The sequence below is a fragment of the Rutidosis leptorrhynchoides genome, chromosome 4 (assembly GCF_046630445.1).
Source record: "Rutidosis leptorrhynchoides isolate AG116_Rl617_1_P2 chromosome 4, CSIRO_AGI_Rlap_v1, whole genome shotgun sequence".
Lineage (NCBI taxonomy): Eukaryota > Viridiplantae > Streptophyta > Magnoliopsida > Asterales > Asteraceae > Rutidosis > Rutidosis leptorrhynchoides.
This window is the reverse complement of record NC_092336.1, coordinates 201,118,637-201,132,675: the sequence shown is the minus strand read 5'-3', so window position 1 is coordinate 201,132,675 and position 14,039 is coordinate 201,118,637. Positions and strand designations below refer to the sequence as shown.

The following is a 14,039-nucleotide window of genomic DNA, read 5'->3' as shown; positions in this document are numbered from 1 at the left end:
TTTTTAAGAAGTTGGTCTGGATACTGAGCGAGGATGGAAGGTTATACACACATGCGTATAAAACTTAAAACGTATAAATAGAAATATACTGAACCACTACAAAAAGGATTAGCCTCACTGCAAGTATCTAACTTCAAATTTCACTAATTCGGAGTAATATATTAGCGTGATAAAAGAGTTAAAAATAAAAAGAACCAAAATAGTTACGAGATAATCCGATTAACATGCGTATATCAGAGTACCCATTTTGGTGTTGAACAGAAATAATCCCTATCTGTTTACCATGACGTAATGTCATCTCAGGACAGACTGCCACATCAGCGTCACATCAGCACTTTCTTTCCATAACTAACCAAAGACTCTCTTAATAACCATGACATACCCACAGGGGCGATTTTATGAAGGGACAAGCGGGGGGCAGCCGCGCCTAGTGGATTTGCAATTTTTAGTATAAAAATTTTGAATTTTTAGACTTTGCCCCCGGTGGATTTTTATTTTTTTTTGCCCCAAAACTTTCAAATTTTGCCTCAAAACCTTCAAATTTTGCCTAAAAATTTCCAAATTTTACCCCGAAACCTTCAAATTTTGTCCACAAACCTTTAAATTTTGTCCCAAAACCTCCATAATTTTCCTAAAAACCTTTATTTTTTGTCCAAAAACCTCCATATTTTGCCTAAAAGAATTGCTACGGTTCTAATTTTTCTTTTTGCCCCCGGTGAAAAAAATCCTGGTACCGCCACTGCATACCCATCACATACTTTCTCACACTTAATTTACAACAAAAAAAACTTAATTTACAACAAAAAAAATGCATATACTCCATGATGGAAATGTCGTGCAACGGCGAAATGCGAGACGGATATACCAACGGCGGCCATGGACGAAGTGCTAGTATTGGTGTGCTTCAACTACGGGCTCAAGCACGGGTCCATTCATGGACCATTAAGAGTGATCTTAGTAAGGAGCCAAAATCATTGCTAATATCATTTTAGAGGGGTCATGATATAAAATATATAATATTATATATCATTGTAGTATAAATTTAAACTAATAGTACAAAGTTTTGGGAGGGTGATGGCACATCCATGCCTCTCAAAGATCCGTCCTTGTCTGTTTACCGACTTACATATTCTTGTTGAAGATAAGACGATCCTTTTTAGGTTTATAACGTGATACTCCTTATTTAAATATCCTCCCAAAAGAAATGACAGACTTGTTTCCGAGATGGATGTTACGTGATTAAATGTATTTCGTTCAAACTCATCATCTAAAATATCCAAGTCGAAGTATGTAACAGTTACGACCACGCTTGTGCTATCAAAACTCTACATGTGTTACTTGCAATATATGGATAAAAATGTAACTTAAGTCTGATCGTAAGTATCAATTATTTTTCCTTCAAGTTAGCTCACATACACAAAAATTGAATGTCACCTTTGAGCGTTGTTACTATACAACAACAACAAAACTCAATACCACATAAGTGGTGTATAAGAGAGATGAGATGTAGACAATCTTTCCCCTCCGAAAATAAAGACAAGTCATTTCTCCATCCAGAGTGAAAACACTCTCAAAAGTAGAGAAAGTCAACGGATAGAGAGATTGCTTCCGAGTAAACCTCCGGCCAATAAGTAGGAAAAGATTTTTAAAAAAATAAACAAATTTGAGACGCAATGAAAATGGCAAAATAAAATTTTCATGAGTTTTAAATCCTGCCTGAAATTTACTTTAGGCTCTAAGCGTTGTTACTATACAAGTAAACATATAATGTTTTCACTACATAAGTTATAGCATATTGTAGAATGAATATATAAACCCGGAACTTTATAAGTAAGAATAAATCCAGTATAAATAAACTTTACAGTATATGCCAATCATTTGTTGTTGTCACGCCTAAACAATAATCACCTTAAGTTTTTTACCATCTAAATACAGGGAAAAACAATATGCTAACAGCAGTCACAATACTGTTTCACTATACAATTATACATATTACTTGACACACAAACATAACTACACAAGTAAAAGAAACAAACGCTCTTTACATATACATCCACAAACGAACGATTCAGCCCAAAGGTTAGGCAGTGTGGTTTTATCATCGACGAGTATGAGAAGTTTTCCATGAATGCATAATTACACTGATAGATATAAGAGGCTACACGTGAAGGCAACTGATAGCATGTTTCAAGTTCCAACAAGTGGACTTAAAATAATCCAATTTTTTATGGATTTAGGAACACCCGAAACAACCAGATATAGAAAACGAACTTGACTGTTTGCGATGACTTAAACTTGAACTTGACTGTTTGGTTGGTGTTGATTTTGTGGGTTTGGTTGGTACGGGTTTGGTTTGTGGTGATTTTGCGGGTTTGGTTGGAGGCTTTTTGTCGGGCAATTGCAAGGGAAGGTGTTTTAAGAAGGCTCTCACTGCCCCTTCCACCCCATCCTCGTTCTCCATTGCCTTTGCAAGTTCCACTGCTCGCTCTTTTACCTACAAATTACAATAATGTTCAAAATTCAAGTGTTTTTTTTGTTAAGAATGTTCCTATTAATACCATTTCAGTATCATGTAAAGAAATTGGTTACCTTTGGATCTAGCATGAACTTAATAGCATCAACAAGCTTGTTAAGTGTAAACTGGTCGACTGGTATGGGTGGTGGCCCCACACCTCTGCTATGGACACGATCTCCCCAAAACGGTTGGTCACCAAAAAAAGGTACAATTGTAGTTGGGCACTGAATTCCAATTATAATCAAAATAATCAGTTATTAATATAATATAATGGTAATCAGAAACAAAATGTGTACAAGAAAAGTTGCTCAATGGTATTACCGCAGCTTTAAGACCAGCAGCTGTTGTCCCCGCACCTCCATGGTGCACCTGAAAGTAACAGGTCAATATGGTTACTTAATTGTATGGGTTGAGTTGACCTAGAATAATTTCCATCCAAAACTTCTAAACTTCAAATTCGATCTAAACATTTATATTTATATCTTAACTCATAAAAATATGGCAATGTCTCATAATTATATGTCTTATGACAAATAAAAGCACTGAAATTGTAAGAGAAGATCAACAGAATATTTTATACGTAGCATAATATCGAAAATCTTTAAATTTCTGAATTTTCTGATAAAAGTGTGTGAATCTAGCAATTACAATGAAATTGACTATGAAGACTCACCACGGCTGAACATTGCAAGAAAAGCCAGTCATGAGGGATGTTGTCCAATGAGTAAATAAAATCCTTTGGCTCTGTCACTGCATAGGCAAAGTTTAGCTACATCAATTTTGACTCCATGCAAGCAAAATGAGACAACATTCAATTTAATGTAGTTAAGCAGTGCCAAGTAAAAAAGAACACGTTTTAATTTATGTTTCTAGCCAAAAAAAGGTATAAAGGTATAATATACTTACAGATACCAAGACCACCCCATCCTTTATTGATGATGCCTCTTTGTCCAGTCATTTCCAGAGCTTTCACAATTGTCTGTGTCATTTTCTCAGGTTCTTGAACAGGCTGCAATGGATATAATTAAGATTTGTATATATAATGCTATATTAATAATAATTATAGCTAAAATAAGGTATGTTTAGGACAGCGCTGTGCATTTACTACTTGTGTTACTTTAATGGCAATTCAGCGTGCTTTTTTACAAACATGTTGAATAGTATATAATAGTGATACTATAGGATATAACTTACAAGGCTACCAAATCCAATGTAGATAGGTTTTGGACCAGCTTTAAGCCAACGTACAAGTTCTTCAGGAGGTTCATAGTTTGAAGCAAGATCAAGGAAACAAAATCCAACCACATCAATCTTAGGTCCCCAATCTGCATTATATATGGAGTTAATTTACATCTCAAAAGTCAAGTCTTGGATATTAAAGCCTCAAAATAGGCATTATCAATATTATATTATGGATGTATAGATAGACAATACACTGTATGTATAAAACTTGAAACATCACCAATTCTTAGGTTGCCAAATCAACGTGTGGTTTTCTCTGAGAATCAGTTTCGTCTATAGCTAATTTATTTATTGTATATTAACCAATTTGACCCACAGTGAATGAAACACTACCCAAATTAATTTGTATCCATATCAATCCATATCAATGGGCTGAAATCGCCACCCCTAATTAGCCACACAGGTTCATAACATTTCAGAAAACCCAATTCAACCTGGCTTTAATAACTAGAGACCACTCACACTCTATAGGAAATAATCTGAAGGGTAATTGTTATGCAAAAGATTAGGGTTTTAAGATGACAGGGACCAGCTTTGCACTGAATAAATAATGCATCAACTACAGTGTAAGTTACCTTTTGGTTTGGGAACAAGATGAGGACTCCAAATGTATGCATGTGGAATATCGGTCTCAGAGCCTTGAGAACCACTTAAATAAGTGACAGGACGCAGCTTCAACTTCTTTTTCCTAACATCATTTATCATGTCTCGAATTCCAAGCCAAATTAAAGAGTCAACTATTTGATATGACAGCTGCACATAAAATACAAAAAGTTAAGTGTAAGTTTGCAAAAGTTACATTAACACAACGGAAATCAACCAATGAACTTACTCTATATCCAGCTGGTTGCTTCACACGCGATAGAGGATGAGGAAACTCGCTAGTAGGTCTAATATGCAAAAAAAAAAAAAAAAAAAAAAAAAAAAAAAAAAAAAAAAAAAAAAAAAAAAAAAAAAAAAAACACAAGGAAAAAAACTGAAGTCACTTCGAATATATATTAAGAATCATTACCCAGTCAAATAGCTACAAGTAGCAGTTTTGACCGAACTTTGGTTTCATTTAATATCTGAATGTCAGTGGGGCCGAGCTAAGAATTTTACTATAAGCAAGTGAATAAAATTCTAACAGGTTGAAAGTGATCTAAAGAAAAAGTTCAAAAACGGAGAAGACCTTATTGTTGTTGTAATAAAATAGTCTTGAGCTCAATTTTTTGAGATAGTAATCTTATATATAATTCAAGAGACTAAGAAGCTCTTGTGGGTTAGGTTAGACTAGCCTAACTTGCTTTAGTCCGTATAAACAGATTGCTCCTTTGATCCGAACCAATTACCCACCCACCCATTTTTCCCACCCTTACAAACAATAAATTTGAAAATAAACTATTCTTACTAAGCCAAAACATTTGAAAAAGTAGAATGTTTTCTAATGCTGTAATCAGAAGGAAAAAAAAAAAAAAAACTTACGTCCAAGGCATTGTAAAAAATATATGAATGGGTATTTTCAGTGCCTCAGCAACGTGTGTATGTCCTGAAACGTAATCAATTCAATTAGTTAGTTAAAACAGAACTTTAAGGAATATACTGTTATGGTAGAAAACTGGAAAGGTATATGTTTATACTAACATGAAATAGTTATTTATAGTCCAGACACGAAATCAGAATACATATATGGTGTAAAAGATAAAATATAATAATGAAAAATAAAATATAAGAACATAAACAGATGATAATTCATGCTCAAATAGTGAATGACCATGATAGAGCCCACAGATAACCAACATGGACATTTTAACTGACCTATATCGTGTCATTGTCTACAAATCACAATAGATCTTAAATCTGTTAATCTAGAATAAAAATTCATTTTTCAAACAAAATCACAGCAACTGACCTTGAATTGCACTATGACCATGCAAGATGAAACAAATAATCAATATACATGTAACAGATATCCTTTAAGCCTATATCTATTTATATGCATATAACACATAGCGGACAAGTTACAGTTTACAACTTATACAGTTATACACCAGGGATTTGTCAGACAAGTGAAATCTATAATCGATGGAAAAACATCGAAAATATATGTTTCGAAAGCATGATTCCAGATAAAGTTTTTCATTAGTCCTTCAGTCAATATAGGCTAAATAAATCTTAAATATTATGCACGTAAAAGCTAAATTGATTAAAACACATAGCATAATATACACTATGGAAAAGGGTAAATAAGGTTGTATGAAAGCAGGCTTCATGGCCAAGTCAATTTTATCAGAATTTAAGGGCAACATTAAATGTCGAAAACATTAGGTAACATGACTGTTTGTGACAAACAAACTGCTTGAATTATTACTCAACTCAGGTAATTACCATATGCTGGGGGATTGGCCATCATTGCATCGGCTTTAAAGGGGATTCCAGTATCAAGATCAGGCTCTTTACATGCTGCAAGTAATGAAAATATGATGTCTTTCATCTGACTCCTCTGAACAGGTATTTCTGAAGGACCAGAAGGCAAAAATCCTTTGTTCTTAACCATATCTGCATAAAAATAAATAAATAAATAAATAAATAAGCTTCTTAGTAATGCAACTCAGGAACTTCTCACTCAGTCAATTGAATAGCCTTATGAGCAAATATACTTTTGTTTTGAACTTTGTGACCGGTGAATATTTTTAGTGACAGTCGTTCATGAATCAGGACATGTGCATCACGCATTCACGCCAAATTGATGTTTCAAAAAGATAGAATCATGAATCAAACATATGTGACATTTATTCTTGAAAATGTTTATATCCATTCATGCTTTTTAAATACCAATTACATGTGTATTTCTATAACTTTTACGCATTCTTATTGTTTCAAAATCATTTTCTATGCACAAAATAATGGTGAACAAATATGGGAATTATACATATATGCTCCAATTGTAACATGTATTAGCAAATAATTTTATAAATTTGGCACCCAAAAGATTCAGAAGATACTTGGTGCTTTGTTAGTCATCTGTTTAAGGTCATCAAGTTAATGTAAAATAAAAAGAAGAAATAGGAACATACATTCAGCAAGAACTTTTGGATCACCACCTAGGGGATAGAACTCCAAACCGGCAGTCAAGACAAAATCCTTAAAATTTGCATGAGTCGCCAGTCTAACACGATGACCATATTCCTGGAACAAAGTTCACTTTTCATGAGTCAACCATAAACTTGGTTTTATTTTTATATAAAAACTTATTGTCAGCCCAAAGTATGTGTTTGTTATTTCACTTTGTTACTAAATCATTAAAAATAATATAAATAAAAGTAGACAGAGAAAAAAACATTTTTGGAGCACACAAGTGAACAGCGACCAAATTAACAAACATGTAACCATGGAAAAAGGAAAATATAGCTCGATTACACAACTAAGAAAATTAGTATACATGTGTGCACGGGAACCAAGAAAACACAAGTGCAATCTCCTATCGTATCTCCTACAACACATCTGAATATGGAACCCAGGGTAGCATAGAAGCATGAACAATTTGGTTAATACAGAAATAGTAACAGAAGAACTTCACTTATTGAAAATTTGAAAATCCTCAGTGTAAACAGTCAATTAAGAATTAACATCAATCTTTTCCTTGAGAGGTTGGGTAGCAATTAACTTTTTGTTCTTTATATTTAACGGGATGAGAAAACTCTATACTCAATAAGAATATAGAGAGCTGGCGGATCATACCCAAATCAATAAAGTTGAAGAAAAAGTCTAGCTAAGAATGGCAGTGTAAGATCATATTTAATCACAACTAAAGAGCTCAAAGTTAAAAATTGTATAATTAAAAATCCAGCAATCCATATGTTTCACAATTGCTAATAGCCATCAATCGAATATAGTAAAGAGTAATAGGGGCCCACCTGCAGACGCTTTGCAATTGCAATGAATGGTTGCACATCACCACGAGTTCCAACAATAAGTATTACTATTTGCAATGGTCGAAAATAACGAGGTTCCGATAAGCAATTGGGGTCGTCTTCAGCACATGCACCATAATCATCAACACATCCGCCCCCTAAAGCATTTAGTTCAAAATCACCAGGTATTTCAAACTCTACTGTTCCATCATCTTTTACGGTAGCCATTTTGTTTAACATTTGGAGCTGCAACATCAACATATTGAAAATAAATCACAATCATGTGAGCGTGTACATACACATAGTAATTTAATACAAATCAAAAAGTTCTGAGCAGAAAAAAATGACTACAAGATATATATTATCCTTGATGATACTCAAGGATAATTTTGTGTACTAAATAAATATATTTGTGTCGTTATATATTGAAAAAGGCAATTAAATCCATCGGACTCAGCCTTAATACCATAATCAAGTATGTACAAATGTAAATATACACACATATAAACATATATGGATACAAAGTTTACCTTCTGCTGTGCAGATAGAGTTTCATTTAATGATTGAGGCTTCTCTTCAGCAAGCATGAATCCACGTTTAGGCCTTTCAGTTTTTGATTTTTCCAGCTTAAACTGACTAAGAGAAGACTCTTTCTTGTCAGAACTTCCTAGTATATAATTTGAGATTTCTGATTGCAATTTACGCAATGTATGTACACTCTTTCCATCAGACCCTACCACAGATCATAACCAATATGAGGTCAAGGACAAATATTTCAATAAAAAAAATGATCCAGCCAGATAGAAAAATATATGCACTTAGTCTACAACTGCTAGTTGAGAGGTAAACTAGACTAGTAGACTATCAAAATTCTATTTAGACAAAATAATCTGTAGGATCGTGTAAACAGGATTATACGATCAAATCTTCAATAACGAGTGCGGAATAACTCGTTATTGGGTTTAGAAATCAAAACACAATTAAAACTTATGATCTTTGATCAATCCTTAATTAATGATGTTACTTAATTACGGATTGAGTGCAATAAGATTATGATGGAGAATGGAGTGTTTGATGATTATTTTGGGCCCCGATGATCGTCTTTCACTTTAGCAATCAAGTGATCAACCACCCCGACCCGGTCTTGATTGTTAATTAGCATAATTCACCTTAACTCAATGTGGAAATTCCTTGGGCAAAGTCACAAGTGAAAATCACAAAGGCTCGGGCAAATGGCAGAGAATCAACAACCTATAAATGAGAGGCCAAGCTCCCTATTTATAGTATTCGAGATATCCGCGGTCTGCGAATCACCTAACCGTCCGCGGAAACTCAGCGGATTAAACCGCAGTCCCTTATTAACGCGGAAACATGACTGTTGTACTTTATTTTCAGCGAATATTGCATAGCTTAGCTTTAGAGTTCGCGTAATTCTGCTTTTGGCCTTTAGCAAATAAAATATACATATACAATGCTATGTATATGATCAATCTTAGTAAAGTAATCGACTTTAGAACGACTAAGAGTGATAAAACCAAGTGCTAGGGTTGCTGGGAATCGGTTTGAACGTTTAGAGGTGTTTAGGATTCGTAACCCTAACAATGAACCGGAAATTCCTATTATATACACACAGCACGTGCAACCGTGCGGTTGCACCTTGCAACCGTGCGGTTGCATTCCAACAGTGAAAGTTAAACGTTAAAGCATTTCAATGTGATCGTAATGAACTCGGGGACTATAATGCACCAACATAATCAAACAAACAAAAACTCAGTAGACCAAACTTCAGTTTGCACTTAACATCACAACGAAATCTGCAATCTAATTCTCTTTAGCATTCTCTAATTCTCCTTAGCATTACAAGAATTGAAATGATATATCATAACCTTTCAGAACAACAATAATAATTTTAATTTTACAAGAAAAAATTATTAGTATTGGTATCATTGGTAAAAAGATTAAAGAAAAAGAAAAAAATATAAAGACCACTTATAGAAAACTCCTTTCATAGTACTTTTGCATGTTAAAGACTATGAAATTTATATTATTCCAGCAAACAAACTGAATTGATGAGTAATCAACAAACTGATAATCATTCTCAAAAGAAGTATCAATTCATACATTATTTACAATCCAAATAATATCCTTTGTCTTCCAGAATATTTGAATTCAATTTCTAGTCCAACAGCTAGTCCCATGTTAGCATCGTTTTGTTTCCTTTTATACTCATTTTCATTAGTTCATATTATCACAACTCTAAATGTCTAATTACAGCCTTTGAAAATACATTTAATTGTTAGTGATTCACAAAAAAGGTTCTACTGATTGTTCCAACACTAGTTTTCAAATTTTTTAGATTACTATGCATATCCTCTTACACATCAAATACATCACAGAATCACAACTTACTGCCAAACTACATCAAAAACTTTCTTCTCATTTCCTACAATATCAAACATCGAGCCCTAACAGGCTAACATTATTCACAAAAACACAATCACAAATAATTCATATCTACTGAAAATCTCATTAAATAGCGGCACTAATAGGTATCACACAACATTTTCACGCTGGTATGGGAGTATATATTCATAATCACATCATTGGATTCATAAATTGTTATCTATTCCCTATTAATATCAGTAAAATTCACTATTAGCAGCTGAATTACATCAAAACTTATCATCTCATCTCCTACAATTACTGGCAACATAAACGAATCACAAGCAGATGAACAAGAGTTTAACAAATAGATAATGTCTACGGAATCTAAATATGTAGCAGCCACCATTGAAATACATACGAGTATAACATTTTCACACTAGTATATATTCATATTTCATTTTCATATTCATATCATTCTATTTTTAGGATGATGATTACTGTATTAAATTATTTGACATCACATATCAAAAGAATTCACTATTAGTGGCTAGACTACATCAAAATATATCACCTCATTTCCTAAAACTGGGGCAATCTAAACTAATTATAAACAGATAAACAATAATTCTGCAAATAACGAAAAATCAACGAACCTGAATGACCAATATTGCCATTAGAAACCACATCGACAGCTTCCTTTCCATTAACATCTACTTCAGCTCCACTCTGATTAGTAACAGTAACTTCCTTATCAATTTTAACAGAATCTTCCGCTGAAGTCGAGCTAGCTGGAACCGAAGCCGGTATCGGTACCGGAGATTCCTCCATCGTTGATGAGGCCACAAGTTCTCCGAAGCTAAAACAACTTATTCTCCGTTGCTTCCGCAGATCTAGGATAAAGTTTCAAAACTCTAAGTTACGGTGAAAGTTTAGAAAAAATCAGATTCAACTCCGGTCAATCGACCGAGTACCGGTGGCTATAATTATTAAATCTATCTGTATATCTGTATACGTAATTGTAATATATGCTCCACAGTAATAAAAATAAAAATATACAAGAGTAATAGATAAAGATTAGATATAGACCTATAGATATTTAAAAAAATAGAGGTAGAGAGTTTGACCGGAAAACAACTTACGGTGAACTTGGAGGTCCAAGGGGTTTTTTTTTTTTTGGTAAATTTAAGCTAAGTTAGTTACTTACTACCGTTTAAAACTTAAATTGAATTCTAAACAGGACTTAAAATTCATAAAAATTTGATTCTATCATTTTCATAGCGTTTCAATTTTATTTTACTACTTTTTTTAAAAAAAAATTCTACTAATTTGCCGGAGGTCCACTCGGAAGCAATCTCTTTATCGATTTTCTCTACTTTTGAGAGTGTTTCACTCTGGATAGAGAAATGACTTGTTTTTATTCTCAGATAGGATAAGGATTTTCTACATCTCACCTCCTCCATACATCACTCATGTATTATTAGCCTTTGTTGTTGTTTTGTTGTTGTTGTTGCACAATAGCATTTGAAATTTTATTTGTGCTATAAATTTAAGATGAATCTATACATCTTATAAATCATGAAGATTAATTCTATGCGGCACTCCCTAATTACATCTTAATGAGAATTGCTGAGGTGTAAATTACTTAATTAATTACAATTATCACTAATTAATCCACGTTGGCATCTTTAATCTCTTTGAAGAAAAAAAAAACACGCAGTAGAATTCCCCCATCTCTTCCCCTACGGCGCCTCTCATGAACCCTAATTCCTAAATATCAACCGACAACACAATTCAACCTCCATTAATCCCTAATCATACATAAATAATTAATACGGAGTATCTATCCTCCCTGTATTCTCATCGAATTCGTTAGCGGAATACAAATATATGGCGTAATTCAGATCTCAAACGATTGCGTTATTCGATCTTTCGTCGACTGCGGTATTCGATCTTACTTTGAATAGGTTAAGCATCTGAACAACTTCATCGAATCCGTATAATTACCTGCTCTTATCTGTATAAGCAGATGCTTAGTAAACATGCATTTTAAGATTCAGTTTTTAACACACGTATAGATGAAATCAGTTCCTGTTTACTTGTGGATTAAAAATATTAGAGTTGGTATTTCGTACTAAAACTCAGATTTCTTACATTTTATTATGTTACGAAATTATAATCGATGTAATCTATAAATTCATTATGCTGTTTACAGTTTTTAACACACGTTTGTAGTCGAAATTATAATCGATGTAATCGTCTTCATACAGCCATGTTTTCCTGAATGTTTTTATTCTGTTACTAATATATAGTGTATGTAATCTGTAAATTCATTGAGTTGTTTTCACCATTGTTTTTTATACGTTCATTAGCATTGTATATTTGTTGTGTGGTAATAATTAATAAAAAATAAAACTTCTGCAACTACTAATAATAACTGGCCAAATTATATACAGTTGATATTTATAGCCTTGCTTTTCTTTATGAGAGAATGAAATAATAATGAAGTTTAAGAATTCTGTGTAAAGGTAATATCTCAGCTTATGATTTTTTTCTTTAAATTTTTTAAAATACACATGGACATCCATTGACGGATCAAAAGATCCCTCATGATGCACTTATCCCAAGTACATCTTGCTCTCTTTGAAAACTGATAATAAGACCATCACCTCTTAAGGTTGAAAAGGAATCACCAATATTTCTTGAAAGAATTTAAGGTGATATATGTGGACCAATTCATCCACCATGTGGACCATTTAGATATTTTATGGTTCTTGATATTGCTTTAAACATACATATATTTCGACGCAATATCATTTATATTTCATCGGCTTTTACCGAAACGAAGACATTCAAATGCATAATTCACGAGAAAAACGGCAAAAGTAAACGCAAGCTTGAAGTTTGAAGAAATGATAATAAACGACGGGTTTTTAACCAAATATATATCGAGATAACGTTTATCCGAAACAAAGTCCAAGATGATCGAAGAAAAAGAGTTCAAATGAAAGTTCCAAGTCAATATACGACAACACGGGGTCAACAAAGAACAAACATAAAATTAAAAATTAAAAAAATTGCAGTTTACTCCTACGTGGATCGCGTAATACCTTACGCGAAACGCGTAATGTTGTGGCTAAATTCCAGATTCTACTTAACTCCTACGCGAAACGTGTGAAGACTTACGCGAAACGCGTAATGTCGAGACCAAATTCAGATTCAATTTCACATGGGACGGTTGCTTTTGAGTATAGTATTACTACTTTTTCAGCTTTACAGATACACAAGAATATTACAGTTCAAGGGCACTTTTGATCAACTCTTCAACTCTCAGATAAATACAATACGAAGTACTAGTGCAAGAAATATATACTACATATACACAACATCCAACACAGATACATACAGAGAGAGATAGAAGGCAGTGAGATATCAAGTCCAATTAATTTTACTAGTTTATTTGTACTCCGTATAAATTAAGTTCAGTTCCAATTAATTTTCAAGTTCAATTTTTAGGATAGTTTCAATATTAAGGGTGTATTGTTCGTGATTAAGGGTATTGTTGTTCGAGTGAAAGGGTGTTGTTATTGTAATTTCCTACCGTTTGAAGTAAATGAAAGTGAAGATTTTCGTAAGTATATTCTATTAAAATTATCGTTATCAATTTTTATCGTTATTATTATATTTGTATATTTGTATTTTTATGTTTACCCTAGTATAATGAGTAGCTAAATTTCCATAGTGTTTGCTTAGATGTAGAGCCCCTAGTGAAATGGATTGTTATCATTTGTAAAAATTAAAATGTAACTTAAGTATTTTTAACATTGAGCCTAATTAAAAGAACCATTATTATGTATTTAGATATTTAACCCTTGTCACTTAATTTATTAGATTCAAATAACGAAAGTTATTTTATTTATATAAATTAAGCTTCAACATTAATAATGATTTAGACGAACTCATGAACAATTTATTAACACTAAATTAGAAATAAAGTTCGGTGGTTT

General features: G+C 32.9%; 1 protein-coding gene across 1 annotated transcript; it reads right to left on the bottom strand.

Moving 5' to 3' along the window:
- Positions 1-1,815: 1,815 nt before the first annotated feature.
- LOC139843238 (sterol 3-beta-glucosyltransferase UGT80A2-like) lies at positions 1,816-11,059 on the bottom strand. Its single transcript, XM_071833306.1, has 14 exons — positions 10,689-11,059; positions 8,181-8,383; positions 7,654-7,896; positions 6,814-6,925; positions 6,125-6,295; positions 5,222-5,285; positions 4,590-4,647; positions 4,333-4,510; positions 3,710-3,840; positions 3,422-3,524; positions 3,189-3,265; positions 2,837-2,884; positions 2,590-2,739; positions 1,816-2,494 (listed from the first exon to the last, which is right to left on the bottom strand). The coding sequence occupies exons 1-14, from the start codon at positions 10,861-10,863 to the stop codon at positions 2,234-2,236; spliced, it is 1,974 nt and encodes a 657-aa protein (XP_071689407.1). The 5' UTR covers positions 10,864-11,059; the 3' UTR covers positions 1,816-2,233.
- Between the last annotated feature and the right edge of the window lie 2,980 nt (positions 11,060-14,039).